This window comes from Peromyscus californicus, unplaced genomic scaffold (assembly GCF_007827085.1).
Source record: "Peromyscus californicus insignis strain IS unplaced genomic scaffold, ASM782708v3 Scaffold_2__1_contigs__length_46816999, whole genome shotgun sequence".
Lineage (NCBI taxonomy): Eukaryota > Metazoa > Chordata > Mammalia > Rodentia > Cricetidae > Peromyscus > Peromyscus californicus.
Genome location: NW_026294540.1, coordinates 27,897,914 through 27,912,921, shown reverse-complemented (window position 1 = coordinate 27,912,921; position 15,008 = coordinate 27,897,914). Strand labels below are relative to the sequence as shown.

Here is a 15,008-nt window from a genome sequence, read left to right as displayed (position 1 = left end):
CCCTCATCTCAGTCAAGGCTTCCCGCACATCTCATAGACGTGCACCCCACTGGGTTCCCCTCCTGGAAATCGGAATCTGTCCACCCCTCCCCAAGGAAGAGCCCCCCTCCCCCCCGACAGCGTGCGTGCCTGGAACAGCCCGCTCCACCCCAGCAAGCACCAGACCCAGGCGTCCTGCCCCTTGCTCTGACCCCAGGTGGCCCCCACCTCCGGCGACCCCTCACGCACACACAGCCTCACCCCCACCCCCACCCGCGCACGCACACATGCTGATAACATCCCCGACCCCCGGCCGGAGCCACAGTGTCCCCGGACCAAGCCTGGCCGGTGGCTGCGTCTCGCTGTGTTCCCGAACAGACCCTTGGCCAGGGCCATCGCGTCCCCACTCTGCCCGCGCTCCCTGAACGGTGACCACCTTCTTCCAGGCTGGTGGGGTATCCTGGTCCCACAGATCTTCCAAGGATGAAGCCTAGCAGCGTGGACACTGGCCCAGCCCCGGGTCGCTAAGGGGCCCCGGCAGCCAGGCGCGGAGATGGGGGTGCCCGGTGAGTACTCACAGGCTAGGGACCTGTGACCTCCGGGGCTCCTGTTTGAGCAAGGATTTACATCTGAAGCTATTGGCCAGGAAGTGGCCGTGTTCAAGGACCTGCGACTCGCCAAGGATCAAAGAAGGGAGAGGGGGGTGGGGCAGCCTCCTCCACGTGCACGCAGGGGTTTGGGGAGCCCCCCTCCGTGAATGACAAAAAAGGGGGGAGATCCAGAACAGGGACAAAGTTTAGGATTTTAGGGAGTTGAGGCGCCGCTCGGTGGGTGAGAAGCTGCTGTAAGAATTACCTGCGTCCAGGAGTCCCCGCTTCTCAGGATCTGCCAGCCTCTGGCGCGCACCCACAGTGAAGTTTGGCCGAGGAGTGGATGCCGGTCGGTCGCTTGGGGGTGGGGTGTGCGGCGCCGAGGCATAGAAGGAAGGCCACTCAGGCAGAGCCTAAGCAATTGCAAGGTCGGGGTCAGCAGAGACTGGAAGGGCAGAGGAGCCTCGCTCAGCAAACCAGCCTCTGTAGTCCCACCGCCCCCTCCCCTCCCTGGCTCACACCCAGCCTGCCTTTCTTCCAGAACGTCCCACCCTGCTCCTTTTACTGTCTTTGCTTCTGCTTCCTCTGGGCCTCCCAGTCCTCGGTGCTCCCCCACGCCTCATCTGCGACAGTCGAGTTCTGGAGAGGTACATCTTGGAGGCCAAGGAGGCAGAGAATGTCACGGTAAGCTCCCCGGCCCCACAAAAGAAAGAAACTGGGTTCTAGGAGATCTAGGAATTCCTAGCACTGCCTTTAGGGTCAAGAGGAGATGTTTAGCCCTAAACTTCTTCCATCACCCCCCTCCCTTAGAAGAATGATAAAGCTGGACACAGATGTGGCTCAGTTTGGTAGAGTGCCTGCTCAGTGTGCAAAAAAAAAAAAAAAAAAAAAAAAAAAAAAAAAAAAAAAAGCCCTGGGTTCGATTCCCCAGTACTGCATGAACCGTTTGTGGTGGTACAAACCTACATTCCTACATTCCTAGTACCTGGGAGGTAGAGCAGAAAGATCAGAAATTCAAGGTGATCCTCTGCTACATAAACTGAGGCCAGCCTCAAACTTGAAACTCTGACAGGAAACTGTCTAAAATAAGAAGGGATGGTAAAGCTGATGCCCCCCAAACCACGCCCAGTAACATTCAAAGTGGCTTTTTGTGGAACGATACCCTTGGAGGTCTTGTTGACAAGGTGCTGTGTCTTTTATTTAGATGGGCTGTGCAGAAGGTCCCAGACTGAGTGAGAATATTACAGTCCCAGATACCAAAGTCAACTTCTACGCTTGGAAAAGGATGGAGGTGAGTTCTATTTTTTTTCCCCTCCTTCCTAGAGGTGGGTGGGACTCATTGTTGACGGTGTGGGAGAGAGAATGAGAAGGACAGTGGCTGATGGGATACGCTAGCTCATTCATCTGTTCATTCATTCAACCAGCCTCACTGTGTGCCTTTCCCGCCCTTCCACCTACCCGCTGGGGTGTCTGATACCCAGGGAACATCTGGCTGGCTCTTTCTAAGTCTTTTGCCTCCTCTAGGTGGAAGAACAGGCTGCAGAAGTTTGGCAAGGCCTGTCCCTGCTCTCAGAAGCCATCCTTCGGGGCCAGGCCCTGCTAGCCAATTCCTCCCAACCACCAGAGACGCTTCAGCTGCATATAGACAAGGCCGTCAGTGGTCTGCGCAGTCTCACCTCCCTGCTCCGGGTGCTGGGCGCCCAGGTGAGTAGGAGTGGGTGTGCCCTTCCTACAGGACGGGCCAAGCATTGTTAAGGAATAGTGAGGGCTGAGCCTTTACCTTGGGTAAAGGTGCCCGCTGCCAAGCCTGATGCCCTGAGTTCAAAACCCCTAGAAGCCACGTGGTGAGAGGGGAACTGGTTCCCTCGAGCTGGCCTCTCACCTCCACCCACATGCTCTGGTGCACATGCATATATCAATGAGTTCACGTCATAACAAATTTAAAACAAAGACCTGCTGAGAGCTCAGGCTGGGAGATGGGCGTGTGTGCGCGTGTGTGCGTGTGCGTGTGCGTGTGCGTGTGCGTGTGCGTGTGTGTGTGTGTGTGTGTGTGTGTGTGTGTGTGTGTGTGTGACGCTTGCTGCACAAATGTGAGGAACGGAGTTCCATCTCCAGCACTTCTGTTTGAAAACAAACCAAACAAAAGCAAGACAAACCAAAATCGAGGTGAGATGGAACACACATGTAGCCCCAGAGCTGGGAGACTGGAGCCTCGGGATTCCTGGGACTCACTGGCCAGCCAGTCCAACTCAGTTGGTGAGCTCCAGGTTCAGTGAGAGATGCTGTCTCAGAAACCAAGGTGGAAGGGCTGGAGAGATGGCTCGGTGATCAGGAGCGCTTGCTGCCCTTGCAGAGTCCACTTCCTAGCATCCACATCAGGGGTCTCTCAGCTGCCTTTAAGTCCAGCTCTAGGGGGTCTGAGGCTGGATTCTGGACTCCCTGGGCACCTGCACACATTCACATCCACAGATCCAAATAAAAATAATGTGGAGAATGACCGAAGAAGACACACCTCTTGCCTCTACGCCCACACACGTTGTATACACACACACACACACACACACCACACATAAATAATACTGAGGACTCTCTTCACCCCCCCCCCCCACTCCCCATTCTGTCCCTGGTTACATTCTCATCTGCAGTCCTCAGCACCACGGTGACATCCCATTTTCTCTTGACAGAAGGAATCAATATCACCTCCAGAGGCCACCCCACCTGCTCCACTCCGAACACTCATGGTGGATACTTTCTGCAAACTCTTCCGGGTCTACTCCAACTTCCTCCGGGGGAAACTGAAGCTGTACACGGGGGAGGCCTGCAGGAGAGGGGACAGGTGACCTGCTGCTGCCGCCGCCGCCACCGCTACTGCCGCCACCGTGGTCTATCCACCAACCCGCTCACCATCACTGCCTGTCATGCCAACCCTCCACCACTCCCAACCCTCATCAAAGGGCTTGTGACCTCCTCACCAGCTTGTCTGACGGACACTCCAGCACCAGCAGTGATATCCTGGGGCCCAGAAGAACTTTCCAGAGCTCTGTTCTGAAATCTAAACATGTCACTGGGCCAGCCTGAGGCCCCAGAGCAGGAGACACTCGGAGAACCATCTTGGATTTGTTTTGTTTTTGTTGAGACGGGAAGGTCTCACATAGCCCAGGCTGGCCTGGAACTCGCTATGGAGCTAAGGATGACTTTGGACTCCTGATCTTCCTGCTTCCATTTCCTGAGTGCTCAGATTGCAGGTGTGCACCCCCCCCCCCAATTTATGGGGTCCTGGAGATGGAAGCTGGGGCTTCATGTATGCTAGGCAAGCACTCTACCAATTGAACCATATTCTCAGCATCCAGAAACCAGCTTATAACTCAGGGACAGAGACATCTAAACGCAATTAGTGTCCTGCCAGAACTGTGATTCCCCCACAGGACAAGCTTTGGAGTTCAATCTTTGTGGCACCTGTGAAGAATACAGGGACAGGAGAATTTAGGGGGCAAGGCATGAATTCTCCAGATTTCATGGGATTTTCCCTGACACCATGTCCCGATGGACAGTAGAGGGGGCGGAACCATGAAGAAAGAATGGCAACTGACTCTTAGCTTTCATGGGAGGGAAGGGGTTTGAAGTTTTGTGTCCTTAAAATACCACCGGCAACAGCCGAAATCACCAATATGACTCCTGGCTTGTCTGTATTTCATGGGTGCCCCCCCCCCCCCCGCAACTTTCCCGGCTCTGCCTCCTCCCAACCTGGTAGCAGAGCATCAGATCTGGGAAACCAGAGGTGGGGGGGGTTGGGCCCTACGTGCTGCCTTGCACGGCCCGTCTGACCTCTTGACCCCCTGGGCTTGAGGCCACAATGCCTGCCCACGCTGGTCAATAAGCAGGCTCCATTCAAGGCTGTCTTAGTGGGCAGCTGCCAACCCGCTTAACAAGTGCTCAATGGGCTGGGGCTACCACTGAGGAAACAGGAGCCAGTACCTAGGGGCTCCCCTTCAGGCGCTGGTGGCAGCGGCCAACGCTGGTTAATGGGTCAACATGTCCCTAGCACTCGTCACTTACCTCAGGATAGAAACCACCTGTGTCTTTCTGGGGGGTGTCACTCTGGGGGTTTCTCCCTGTAACTTGGAGCGTCAATAGGTGCAGGAGTGATAGGTACCATGACCGGGGGACAAGGGTGACTCCAGATTCTTCCTAGGATCCCTTCCCCAAAGGAAGTACCTTTGGGCAAGCATGCTTAGGAGAGACCCACACAACCAGTCAGAGAAGACACACACTGTCCCAGGACCCCAACCCTGGCTGTTATCCTATGTGGCTGTCATTCATTCTGTTCCCAAATCAAGACCTTTAGAATCCAGCCTGAAAGCTCAATATTCAAAAGGGAGTATTTTTGCAGTCCACTGCAGGGAAAATTACGTGCACATTGAAGGAGTTGGGGGGCTGGAGAGAATTTACTAGGCTGTGTGTGCATGTGCGTGCGTGTGTGTGTGTGTGTGTGTGTGTGTGTGTGTGTGTGTGTGTGTGTGTGTGTGTGTGTTCGTGTTCGAGTGCTCTTGTGTCTGTAATGAAGGTGGGAGGAGTCTGCAAAAGGAAAGAATTTTGAGGGAGGCGAACTTAGCTCCTGGACTACAGTGCCCTCTTCAGGTGCGGTTGGGAACTGTTAGGGAGCCTTCCAGGCACTCGCCGTCCTGTTTCCGCACCAGACACCACACTGTGGCCTCCCTTGCTAGGAACCGGCAAGGGTGAAATCTGTTTTGTAGGCTGTTGGGAGTTGGAATTAATAGACTAGGAGGCAGGGTGTGTTTCTGTTTATCTGTTTGGTTTTTGAGACCAAACAGGGGCTAAATCGCCCAGGCAGTCCTGGAACTTAGGCTTTTCCTGCCTCAGTTTCCCAAGTGCTGGAGTGCAGGCCTGGACTACTACATCTGGCTTAATTTTGTTATTTTTTTCTTTAAAAGGTTTATCTATCTATCTATCTATCTATCTATCTATCTATCTATCTATCTGTGTGGGGGGGGGCCAAAAGAGGGTATCAGATCCTCTCTAGAACTAGACTTACAGGCAGTTGTGAGCTACCCAGTGCAGGTTCTGGGAACTGAACTCTGGTCCTCTGTAAGACCAACAAGCACTTTTAACCACTGTGTTGACTAGCCATACTAGTCTTGCTTTGTTTGTTTGTTTTTTGGTTTTTTTTTCTAAGACAGGGTCTCACTAGGTAGCCCTGGCTGTCCTGAAACTCACTCTGTAGACCAGGCTGGCCTTGAACTCACAGAGCTCTGCCTGTCTCTGCCTGGTGAGTGCTGCGTTAAAGGAGTATTCCACCATGCCCAACTTTAGTCTTGCTTTTGTTTTTTAACTTTCTTTTTATTTATTCTTTGTATCTTTTACATCATGCCTCCTGATCCCACCCATCTCCCTCCTCCCACCCTAGAATAAAACAAAATAAAATATAAGAGAAAAAAGAGGAGAGGGAGGAAGGGAAAAATCTCGTCATGGAAGCTGCAGTGTGACACAGTGAGTCACGCAGTAAACCCCTTTATGGATACGTTTTACATGCAGGCGTTCATTGCAAAGAATCATTGGTCTGGTTCGAGACCCCTGGTCTCTGCTACACCATTGATGCTGGACCCTCACTGGGACTCTTCCTGGACATCCTGTTGTTGCCCTGTGCATGAAGATCCTGCAGCCCTGGGCCCACAGGACTGACCGGCTCCCCACCTCCCACCCCCGTGCTCCAGCAGATCACAAATGGGGTGGTGTTGGGGTAGGCCAGCACATAACCCTGGTTCTGGGCCCGGGTAGTTGCAGGGTTGGTCAGCTGGCCAGCTCTCCCCCGTCCTCACCACCAGGGTGAGCTCTCCAGCACCGTCCTGGCTAGTTTATCCATTGAAGTGCCGAGCAAGGGGCGGGGCCAGTGCTCCTGCTTTCACAGCCTCAAGGTCGGCTCTCCCACACCTACACCTTCAGGGTCAGCTCCACCATGTTGTCCTGGTGAGGTGTAGGGGCCATTCCCCTGAGTGCTGCAGATAATGAGGGGGAGGGGACAGCTCTCCTGTTCTTCCACCTGTCTCAGGTGTTGATGGGGGAGGGGATCTCTTCCCTGCCCATCCCATCCCATGGCAGATGAGCAATGAGGACAGCTTTTCCATCCTCACAACATCGGGGCTAGCTCACCCACACCTCCACTAACAGGGCCAGCTCTGCTGTGCTGCCCAGGTGAGGTGAAGGGTCGGCCCACTTTCCCAAGTGCTGCAGCTGGTAAGGTCAGCTCCCTCACCCACCACAGGCGGCAGGATCAAGGGAGGGGGAGGGCATCTTTCCCTCGCCCTCACCACCACGTGGCAGACGATGGGGGGGGGTATGGCCAGCCATTCCACTCCCACAGCCTCAGGGCTATCTCACCCACGCCTCTGCCAACAGGGCCTACCGTGCTGCCTAGGCGAGGAGCAGGGCCTGATTTCCTGAGTGCTGCAGCTGGTAAGGAGAAGGGTCTGTCACAGGCAGTAAGAGGTGAGGGGTAAGGGGGGGCATCTCTCCCACACCTGCACAGCCACATGACAGATGAGTCGTTGGGATAGCTCCCCCATGCTCACAACCTCGAGGCTGGCTTACCCACACCTCTGTCAACAGGGTGGGCTCTACTGTATCGCCCAGGTGAGGTGCAGGGCCTGCTCTCCCGAGTGTTGCAGCTGGTGGGGGTCAGGGGCAGCTTTCCCGCCCTTATGACCTCAGGTAGTCTTAAGGAGAAGCACTAACAAACAGTTGGCACCTGACCGTGAGTTTGACACATGTCAACCCAGCGTCTCGTCCACCTTCTGTCATTGATGTAACTAAACACCTGGCAAAGTCAACTCAGAGGAGGAGGGGTTTGTTTCCACGCGCACTTCCAGGGGACGAGATCCATCACGGTGAGAAGGCACAGCAGCAGGAAGACGGGGTGGCTGGGCACATGGCATCCCCAGTCAGGCAGCAGAGATGGGTGCTGCGGCTTAGCGGGCTCTCTCCCCTGGACCGCAGCCCAGGGAATGATGGGCACATTCACCTCAACAAACCTGACCTCGGCAATCCCTCCCTCGCAGATGTGCCCACAGGCTGGCCTCTCCCCTGGTTCTAGACTCTATGAAATTGATAATGACACCACGGCATCTTAGCTTGGTTGGTTTTTAAGGCTCAGGTGTCTAAATCGTGATGTAACCAGCTTTCTTTGCTCCCTGTGATTCGGGGCCTCTGGCCCTATTCTTCAGCCTCTCTACAGACATGTCATTGTGGGTGTTGTAAGCCTGTAATTCCAGCACTCAGGTGTCTAAGGCAGAGGACCAGGAATTCTAGCCCAGCCTGGGCTATGTAGTAAGAGCCATCCTGTTTTTATTTTTAGTAGTAATTGAACATTGTTGTGGCCAATCTTTTGTTGTTGTTGTTATTGTTTCCAAGACAGGGTTTCTCTGTGTAGCCCTGGCTGTCTTGGAACTTACTCTGTAGCCCAGGCTGGCCTCGAACTTAAGAGCTCCACCTGCCTGTGCCTCCCCAGTGCTGGGATTAAAGGTGTGTGCCACCACAGCCCGGCTTGAGTGTCACCTTCTGAGGGCCGCCCACGGAAAAGGACACGGAAGAAGAAAACTGCCTTTTGCTTGCCCTCACCATCACTGACAAGTCTTTATCACCATTGCTGTGACGCTCCTCATGAGTGTTAGAACCGACAGCTTTGGGATTCCAATGTGGACCAAAGACCAGGCCTTCAGTGCCAGATTAGGACCGCTGAGACAGCCATCCTTGTAGCTAGAGTTTTCCTGCCTGGCCCACAGTCGGGACAAATCTCTCTTACCCGCCAGTCCCACAGCCACTCAAACCCGACCAAGTAAACACAGAGACTTATATTGGTTACAAACTGTATGGCTGTGGCAGGCTTCTTGCTAACTGTTCTTACAGCTTAAATTAATCATTTCCATTAATCTATACCTATATAATCTATGCCACATGGCTCGTGGCTTACTGGCATCTTCACATGCTGTTTGTCATCGTGGTGGCTGGCAGTGACTCTCTGACTCAACCTTCCACTTCCCAGCTTTATTCTCCTCCTTGTCCCACCTATACTTCCTGCCTAGCCAATGGCCAATCAGTGTTTTATTTATTGACCAATCAGCAACACATTTGACATACAGACCATCCCACAGCACTTCCCCCCACTTTTTTTTTTCAAAAAGGAAGGTTTCAACCTTAACAAAGTAAAATTACATATAATTTGGGAATTTGGGCGTAGCTTCTCTTACTACTTCCTGCTGGAGGGGGGCGCTGTATCTTATGGGGACACAAACAAAATTTTAGGATTATGGAGTAGTCCATGAGGCTGTATCGTCTGAGCCAGTTGCCTTCAAACCATTCTGGATGTTGGATCATCTGGGCCTTGGTGTCATCGGAGACCTTTCAGGGGGTCTTGGCTGGTCAAACCTGATGTATCTTAATCTGGAACAAATCCATAGCCTCTGGCTTTCTGTGGGAACAAAAGAGACTCTTTTTCAAAACAACACATCCTTATATCCAAATTTTGAAGTCAAGGTATCTTTAAAATATATATATTGGTTTAACTCAACAGCTTTTACAATCATGTTTTTCTGCAGTTAAAAATCCCAAAGACAACACAATCCAGATTCTCTGTGTAATATTCATCTTTACGTGGCTTTTTTATATTAATTTTACTGTCTCTTTAAAGACTTTATTTTTTAAAACTATGTATTTGTTTATATAACTATATATATCACCTTTTTTGTCTCTTTCAAGCCTACGTATATTTTACACACATTGTAAACTATTACATCTGAATCTGTCTTATTGTGAATCTATTGCATTAAACTGCAGCAGCTGTGGCTGCTGGCTCGGCCCACCTCAGCTTCCCAACATGGCCGTGGCACGTCTACCACTAGCTCTGGGAGCCATCATGGGTCCATGCCTCTATCCAAGCAGCGTGTAGCCCAGAAACCTCTGTTTTTGTTTTGTACTAGCAAAGGCTAAATCCACCACGCAGCTTAATGTGCCACTTGCAGAGGCCTCATTCCCGCCATACTGCAGGTCGAGCGTGCACACTGGGAACCCACCAGTAGCTCAAATCGGCAGCTGCCACTCATTTGAGAGAGACAATTAGGAAGCTGTTTTTAGCTCCATTTTAGAATCTTTTTTCTCAGGTTTTAGGTGGAAACTCTTGCCACCACGTTGGACGCCATTTGTAGCTAGAGTTTTCCTGCCTGGCCCACAGTCAGGACAAATCTCTCCCACCCGCCAGTCCTGCAGCCTCTCAGACCCAACCAATTAAACACAGAGACTTATACTGGTTACAAACTGTATGGCCGTGGCAGGCTTCTTGCTAACTGTTCTTACAGCTTAAATTAATCCATTTCTATTAATCTATACCCCGCCACGTGGCTCGTGGCTTACTGGCATCTTCACATGCTGTTTCTCATCATGGCGGCTGGCAGTGTCTCTCTGACTCAGCCTTCCACTTCCCAGCTTTATTCTCCTCCTTGTCCCGCCTACACTTCCTGCCTAGCCAATGGCCAATCAGTGTTTTATTTATTGACCAATCAGCAACACACTTGACATACAGACCATCCCACAGCACATCCTCGTGAACTGAATGACAACTAGGTCTCCTTAGTGTGAGACTGAAGGAGAGTTAGACAGAAAAGACCAATTATTAGGTACCGATTTATTGATTTATTTGCCTACCTGGAAGAGAATGACCCGGAGAAACAGCTAATACAATGGGGTCGCTGCCCTTCGCAACCTGCTGACTGCCGTGTGCTTCCATGAAACCTCACTTGTCCACCCCACCCTGCGGTTTCAGAGTACGAAATGAGACTGTAGACTGGGCCCGCTGTCAGAGTCCTTCAGGAGCTGTCCTGGCTTTGGTCCACTGTGACATCTCCTCTCCTCCACTCTCCCTGGTGCCAGAGCACTTACTCAAGAAGGATTACCGCAACAAGACAGCCAGTGCTGGGCTACCTGGACCTCCTCCTGTAAGCCAGTCAATAAATTCCCTTTACATATTTATATGCATATATATGTAAATGGGGATTTATTTTATTTATGTATATATACATATGTGTGTATGTATGTATGCATGTGTGTATATGTATATATGTGTGTATGTATATGTATGTGTATATATGTATGGGTGTATGTATATATGTATGTATATGTATGTGTGTGTGTACGTGTATATGTATGTGTGTATGTATGTATATGTATGTGTGTATGTATATATGTATGTATATGTATGTATGTGTGTACGTGTATATGTATGTGTGTATGTGTGTATGTATGTATATGTATGTGTGTATGTATATGTATGTGTGTGTATATGTATGTGTGTATGTATGTATATATATGTGTGTATGTATATGTATGTGTGTATGTGTGTATGTATATGTATGTGTGTATGTATATGTATGTGTGTATGTATATGTATGTGTGTATGTATGTATTCATTCTATCAGTTCTTTTCCTTTTGAAAACACTGACTAAAACAAGCATGGGTTGGCTCTAGGGCTCCCTCTGAGACAGCAACAAGATGTTTTTCTGGAACAGATCAGCTGGCAAAATGCTTGCCTTGTCAGCACTAGAACCTGAGTTTGAACCTCCAGATCCATGTAAAAAAGATGGATGTGGTGATGCGTGCCTATAACCCTGGTGACTGCAAGTCGGGAAGTAGAGACCGGTGGATCCTGGAGCTCACTGGCCGGCTAGCCCAGCCTACTGCAGGGCTCCAGACCAATGAGAGGCCCTGTTTCAAAAAAAGGTGCAAGATTCCTGAGGAATGGCACCTGAGGTTGTCCTCTGACCTACACACAGACACACACACACAGACACAGACACACACACACACAGACACAGACACACACACACAGAGACACACACACACAGACACACAAACACAAACACAGACACACAGACACACACACACAGACACAGACACACAGACACAAACACAGACACACAGACACAGACACACAGACACACACACACACACACACAGACACACGGAGAGAGAGACAGAGACAGAGAGAGAGAGACAGAGAGACAGAGAAAGACAGAGAGAGAGAGAGGAGAGGGGCAAAAAGAAACACAAAAGCAAAACCAAACAATAATAAAACAATTTTTCATTTTGAGACAAGGTCTTGCTCAGTTGCATAAGTTGGCCTGCACCTGAGATCAATGCTGCCTCAGCCATCGAGTGACTGGGAAGCCAGGCCCGTGTTACCAGGCCTAGCAAGGTTTTTTGGTTTTGTTTTGTTTTTGAGAACAGGAAGATGTGGACATGCATCTGTAGTCTCAGGATCCAGGGCTGAAGCAGGAAGACCTTCCAGGCCTGCCTGGGCTACATGGTGAGAGCTTTATTTTAATAAAACAAAACCATCTGGCTGTGGTGGCACACGCCCGTGACCCCAGAATCCAGGAGGGAGGATTGCTTCAAATGTGAAGCCACCAAGGGCCAAAGTTGCAAGTTCCTATCTAGAAAACCAGAACAGAAACAAGAGCTGGAAGGAGTTTGGCAGGAAAGGGGCTTGCTGTCATGCCAGACAACCCGAGCTCAACCCCCGGGACCAACATGGCGGAGGGAGAGAACCAGCTCCTGCAAGTTGTCGTCCGAACTCCACAGACGCCATGGCACGCATCTGTGTGTGTGTGTGTGTGTGTGTGTGTGTGTGTGTGTGTGTGTGCGCGTGTGCGTGGATGTGCTCACTGACACACACAGGTAAATGCCATCTTCAAAAATCATGTATGCACACTCGGAACTTTGTCGTCAGGTTTCCACCGACACAGATTATTGTCACTGTGATTACAACTGTCCATCAACATCCCGTCCAGCTACGTCAATCTTTAACTGTTTGTCAGTATGACACATACAGATTTTCTTCCTTCTTTTTGGTTCTTTGACACAGGAGTTCTCTGTATAACAGCCCTGGCTGTCCCAGAACTCACTCTGTAGACCAGGCTGGCCTTGCACTCACAGAGATCCGCCTGCCTCTGCCTCCTAAGTGCTGGGACTAAAGACGTGAGCCACCACTGCCTGGCGACAAAATAATAAAGTAAATTTTAAAAGTGGTGTGTGTGTGTGTGTGTGTGTGTGTGTGTGTGTGTGTGTGTGTGCACGTGCTGGCATTGAACCTCTGGTCCTCACCCACACTAGCTATACACTCTCTACTACTAAACTACCCACCCAATCTTTTTTTTCTTTTGCGACAGGGTCTCACTAAACTGCCCAGCATGCCTTTGACCTTGCAATTCTCTTACCTCAGTCTGCTGAGTAGCTGGGATCACAGCACTTGAGAGTCTGAGACAGGAGAATTGCCGCTAGTTTGAGAGCGGCTCAGGGCTAGACAGTGAGTTCCACTCTGGGCTACAGAGTGAGACCCTGTCTGAAAAACAAAACAAAAGGTAGGGGATGCAGCTCATCGGTGTGGAGATTGCCTAGTACACATGATACCTGGGGCTTGATGGTACTCCAGCCTCAACTTCATAATGGCCAATGTGGGCTATAAGACTCTGTCTTAGAAAAAATGAAATTGGGGTGGACAAGATGGCTCAACTTTCTGCCAAGCCTAACAATTAGAGTTTGATTCTCAGAACCTACACAGTGAAAGGACAGAGCCAATGCCTGCAAGTTGTGTGTGCGCGTGCACGCGCGCGCGCGCGCGCACACACACACACACACACACACACACACACACACACCCCTTGAAATGTTTCCTGGCAACTCGCATTTCTTCCTCTATGAGTATGTCCTTCAATTCTCTGTCCCTGATATTGCCAGCCATTCACGTGGCCATCAACAGCGTCTGCCACCTTCTCCAGTTGTAGAATGTTAAGTTTGGATAATTTTTCCATCGGAATTCTTCAGCTAGTGTTCTGCTGCATTTAGAATCTATGGTTGCTACCAAGGAGACCGAGGCCATGAGGATCCCTGGTCCTTAGTATGTGACCTATTCCTTACTATCTAAAAGAGTTCCTGATTTTCCTTTCAGCCCTGGTAGTCTAAATTTCACAAAGCAGTTTCTGTGGGTCTCTGAATCCACCGTACTAGGTACCTTTTAGTCTAGAGATTTGAGTGCTTCAGTTCTGGGATGGTTTTCCTGTGCTTTCTTAGCTGGCCTACCACAGTTATAATCCCAGAATTTGGAGGCGGGAGGATCAGGAGTTCAAGGCTAGCCTTGCCTACATCATGAATCTGAGGCCAGCCAGGGCTCTGTGAGACTCTCTCTCTCTCTCTCTCTCTCTCTCTCTCTCTCTCTCTCTCTCTCTCTCTCTCCCCCTTCCCTTTGTTATTTCTTTTTGAACTACTTTTGTTTGATGTTAGACATCCTGGACTGGTTTCTGTCCCCCTTTTCTTGTTTTCTCTCTATTTCTGTCTATATAAATCTTCTATTGGGTTTCTAACTTCAACTCTGATAACTTTAAATTCCCAGGGACTTCTTGAATTCTGTGATTTTTTTTTTTAATGGCCTCCTCAGAAGGGAGGAGGGCCGAGTGTTTATATAGTGGCCTGGGACCCTCACCGTAATCTTCCTCTCTACCTGAGGGCCACCTCCAAGGTCCCCCATGGCTCCTCTAGTTTGGATTCTGGTGCTGCTGGTGGGGGCTGCCTGGGGCGAGGACCAAGTAACTGCCTCTGTAAGGTAAGCTGCACTAGGGAGCACAGTGACATTGGGGCAGGTGTTTTCTGGGCTGCATCTGGGGATCCCAGAGGGAGCAGCAAGGTTAACAACAAAGAGGCCTAGCTGGGCATGGTAGTGTATGTCCTCTATCCCAGCAGAGGTGGGCAGATCAGGAGTTCAAGGCCAGACTCGACTACATGAAGCCCTGTCTCAAAATAACAAACTAAAAAAGGAAAGGGCTGAGGATGTAGCTCGGTTGTCTTGCTCGACAAACACAAAGCCCTGGGTTCAAGCCCCAGCACCACAGGAACTTGGTGTGGTGACTCAGGATGTGATACTAGCATTTGGAAGGTGGAGACGGGAAGATTGGGAGTTCAAGGTCACACTTATTATACATCAAGTTCTAGGCAAGCCTGGGCTACATGGGACCCTGCCTCAAAAATGAAAAGAAAGGACTGAGGAGAAAGGTCAGGGCAGTGGGATTGGGGAGAATCCTACTGACCAGGATGGGGAGAGCCTCACATCACCACCACCTGAAACTGAGGTGACAATCCAGGCTGAGAGGGAAAGACAAAGAAGTTACACTCTCCAAAACCCCAGGGTGGCCGAGCTGAGAGGCCAGAGTTCAAGTACAAGGCGGCAAGAAAATGAAAGGTAGCTTAGGTTCCTTGAACTTGGGTGCAGGGCTACGGACAAGGAGCAGTTGAATTGTGGGGAATTATGACCCAAGCTGCAGATTGAAGAGGAAGGGCTTCTTTTTGGGGTTTGTACGGTGGGGAGGAGGGCTGGATGTGGTGGC

General features: G+C 50.7%; 2 protein-coding genes across 3 annotated transcripts in view; both read left to right on the top strand.

Annotated features, from left to right (window-relative positions):
* Positions 1 to 532: 532 nt before the first annotated feature.
* Epo (erythropoietin) lies at positions 533 to 3,409 on the top strand. Of its 2 annotated transcripts, none has more exons than XM_052754008.1 (5): positions 533 to 545; positions 1,111 to 1,253; positions 1,774 to 1,860; positions 2,094 to 2,273; positions 3,257 to 3,409. In XM_052754008.1, the coding sequence occupies exons 1-5, from the start codon at positions 533 to 535 to the stop codon at positions 3,407 to 3,409; spliced, it is 576 nt and encodes a 191-aa protein (XP_052609968.1). The 2 variants fall into 2 exon arrangements, with proteins under 2 accessions (XP_052609968.1, XP_052609967.1); XM_052754007.1 differs by having other exon boundaries at positions 3,254 to 3,409.
* Positions 3,410 to 14,153: 10,744 nt separating this feature from the next.
* Zan (zonadhesin) overlaps positions 14,154 to 15,008 on the top strand; it is a 104,651-nt gene continuing 103,796 nt past the window's right edge. Inside the window, 1 exon segment of the mRNA XM_052754990.1 lies at positions 14,154 to 14,223. Coding sequence (XP_052610950.1) covers positions 14,154 to 14,223 — 70 coding nt within the window.

Excerpts from the sequence above, each read along its gene's own strand:
- Epo (XM_052754007.1), top strand. Across the intron at positions 1,861-2,093 it reads ACGCTTGGAAAAGGATGGAG|GTGGAAGAACAGGCTGCAGA; the intron begins GTGAGTTCTATT and ends TGCCTCCTCTAG. Across the intron at positions 2,274-3,253 it reads TCCGGGTGCTGGGCGCCCAG|AAGGAATCAATATCACCTCC; the intron begins GTGAGTAGGAGT and ends TTCTCTTGACAG.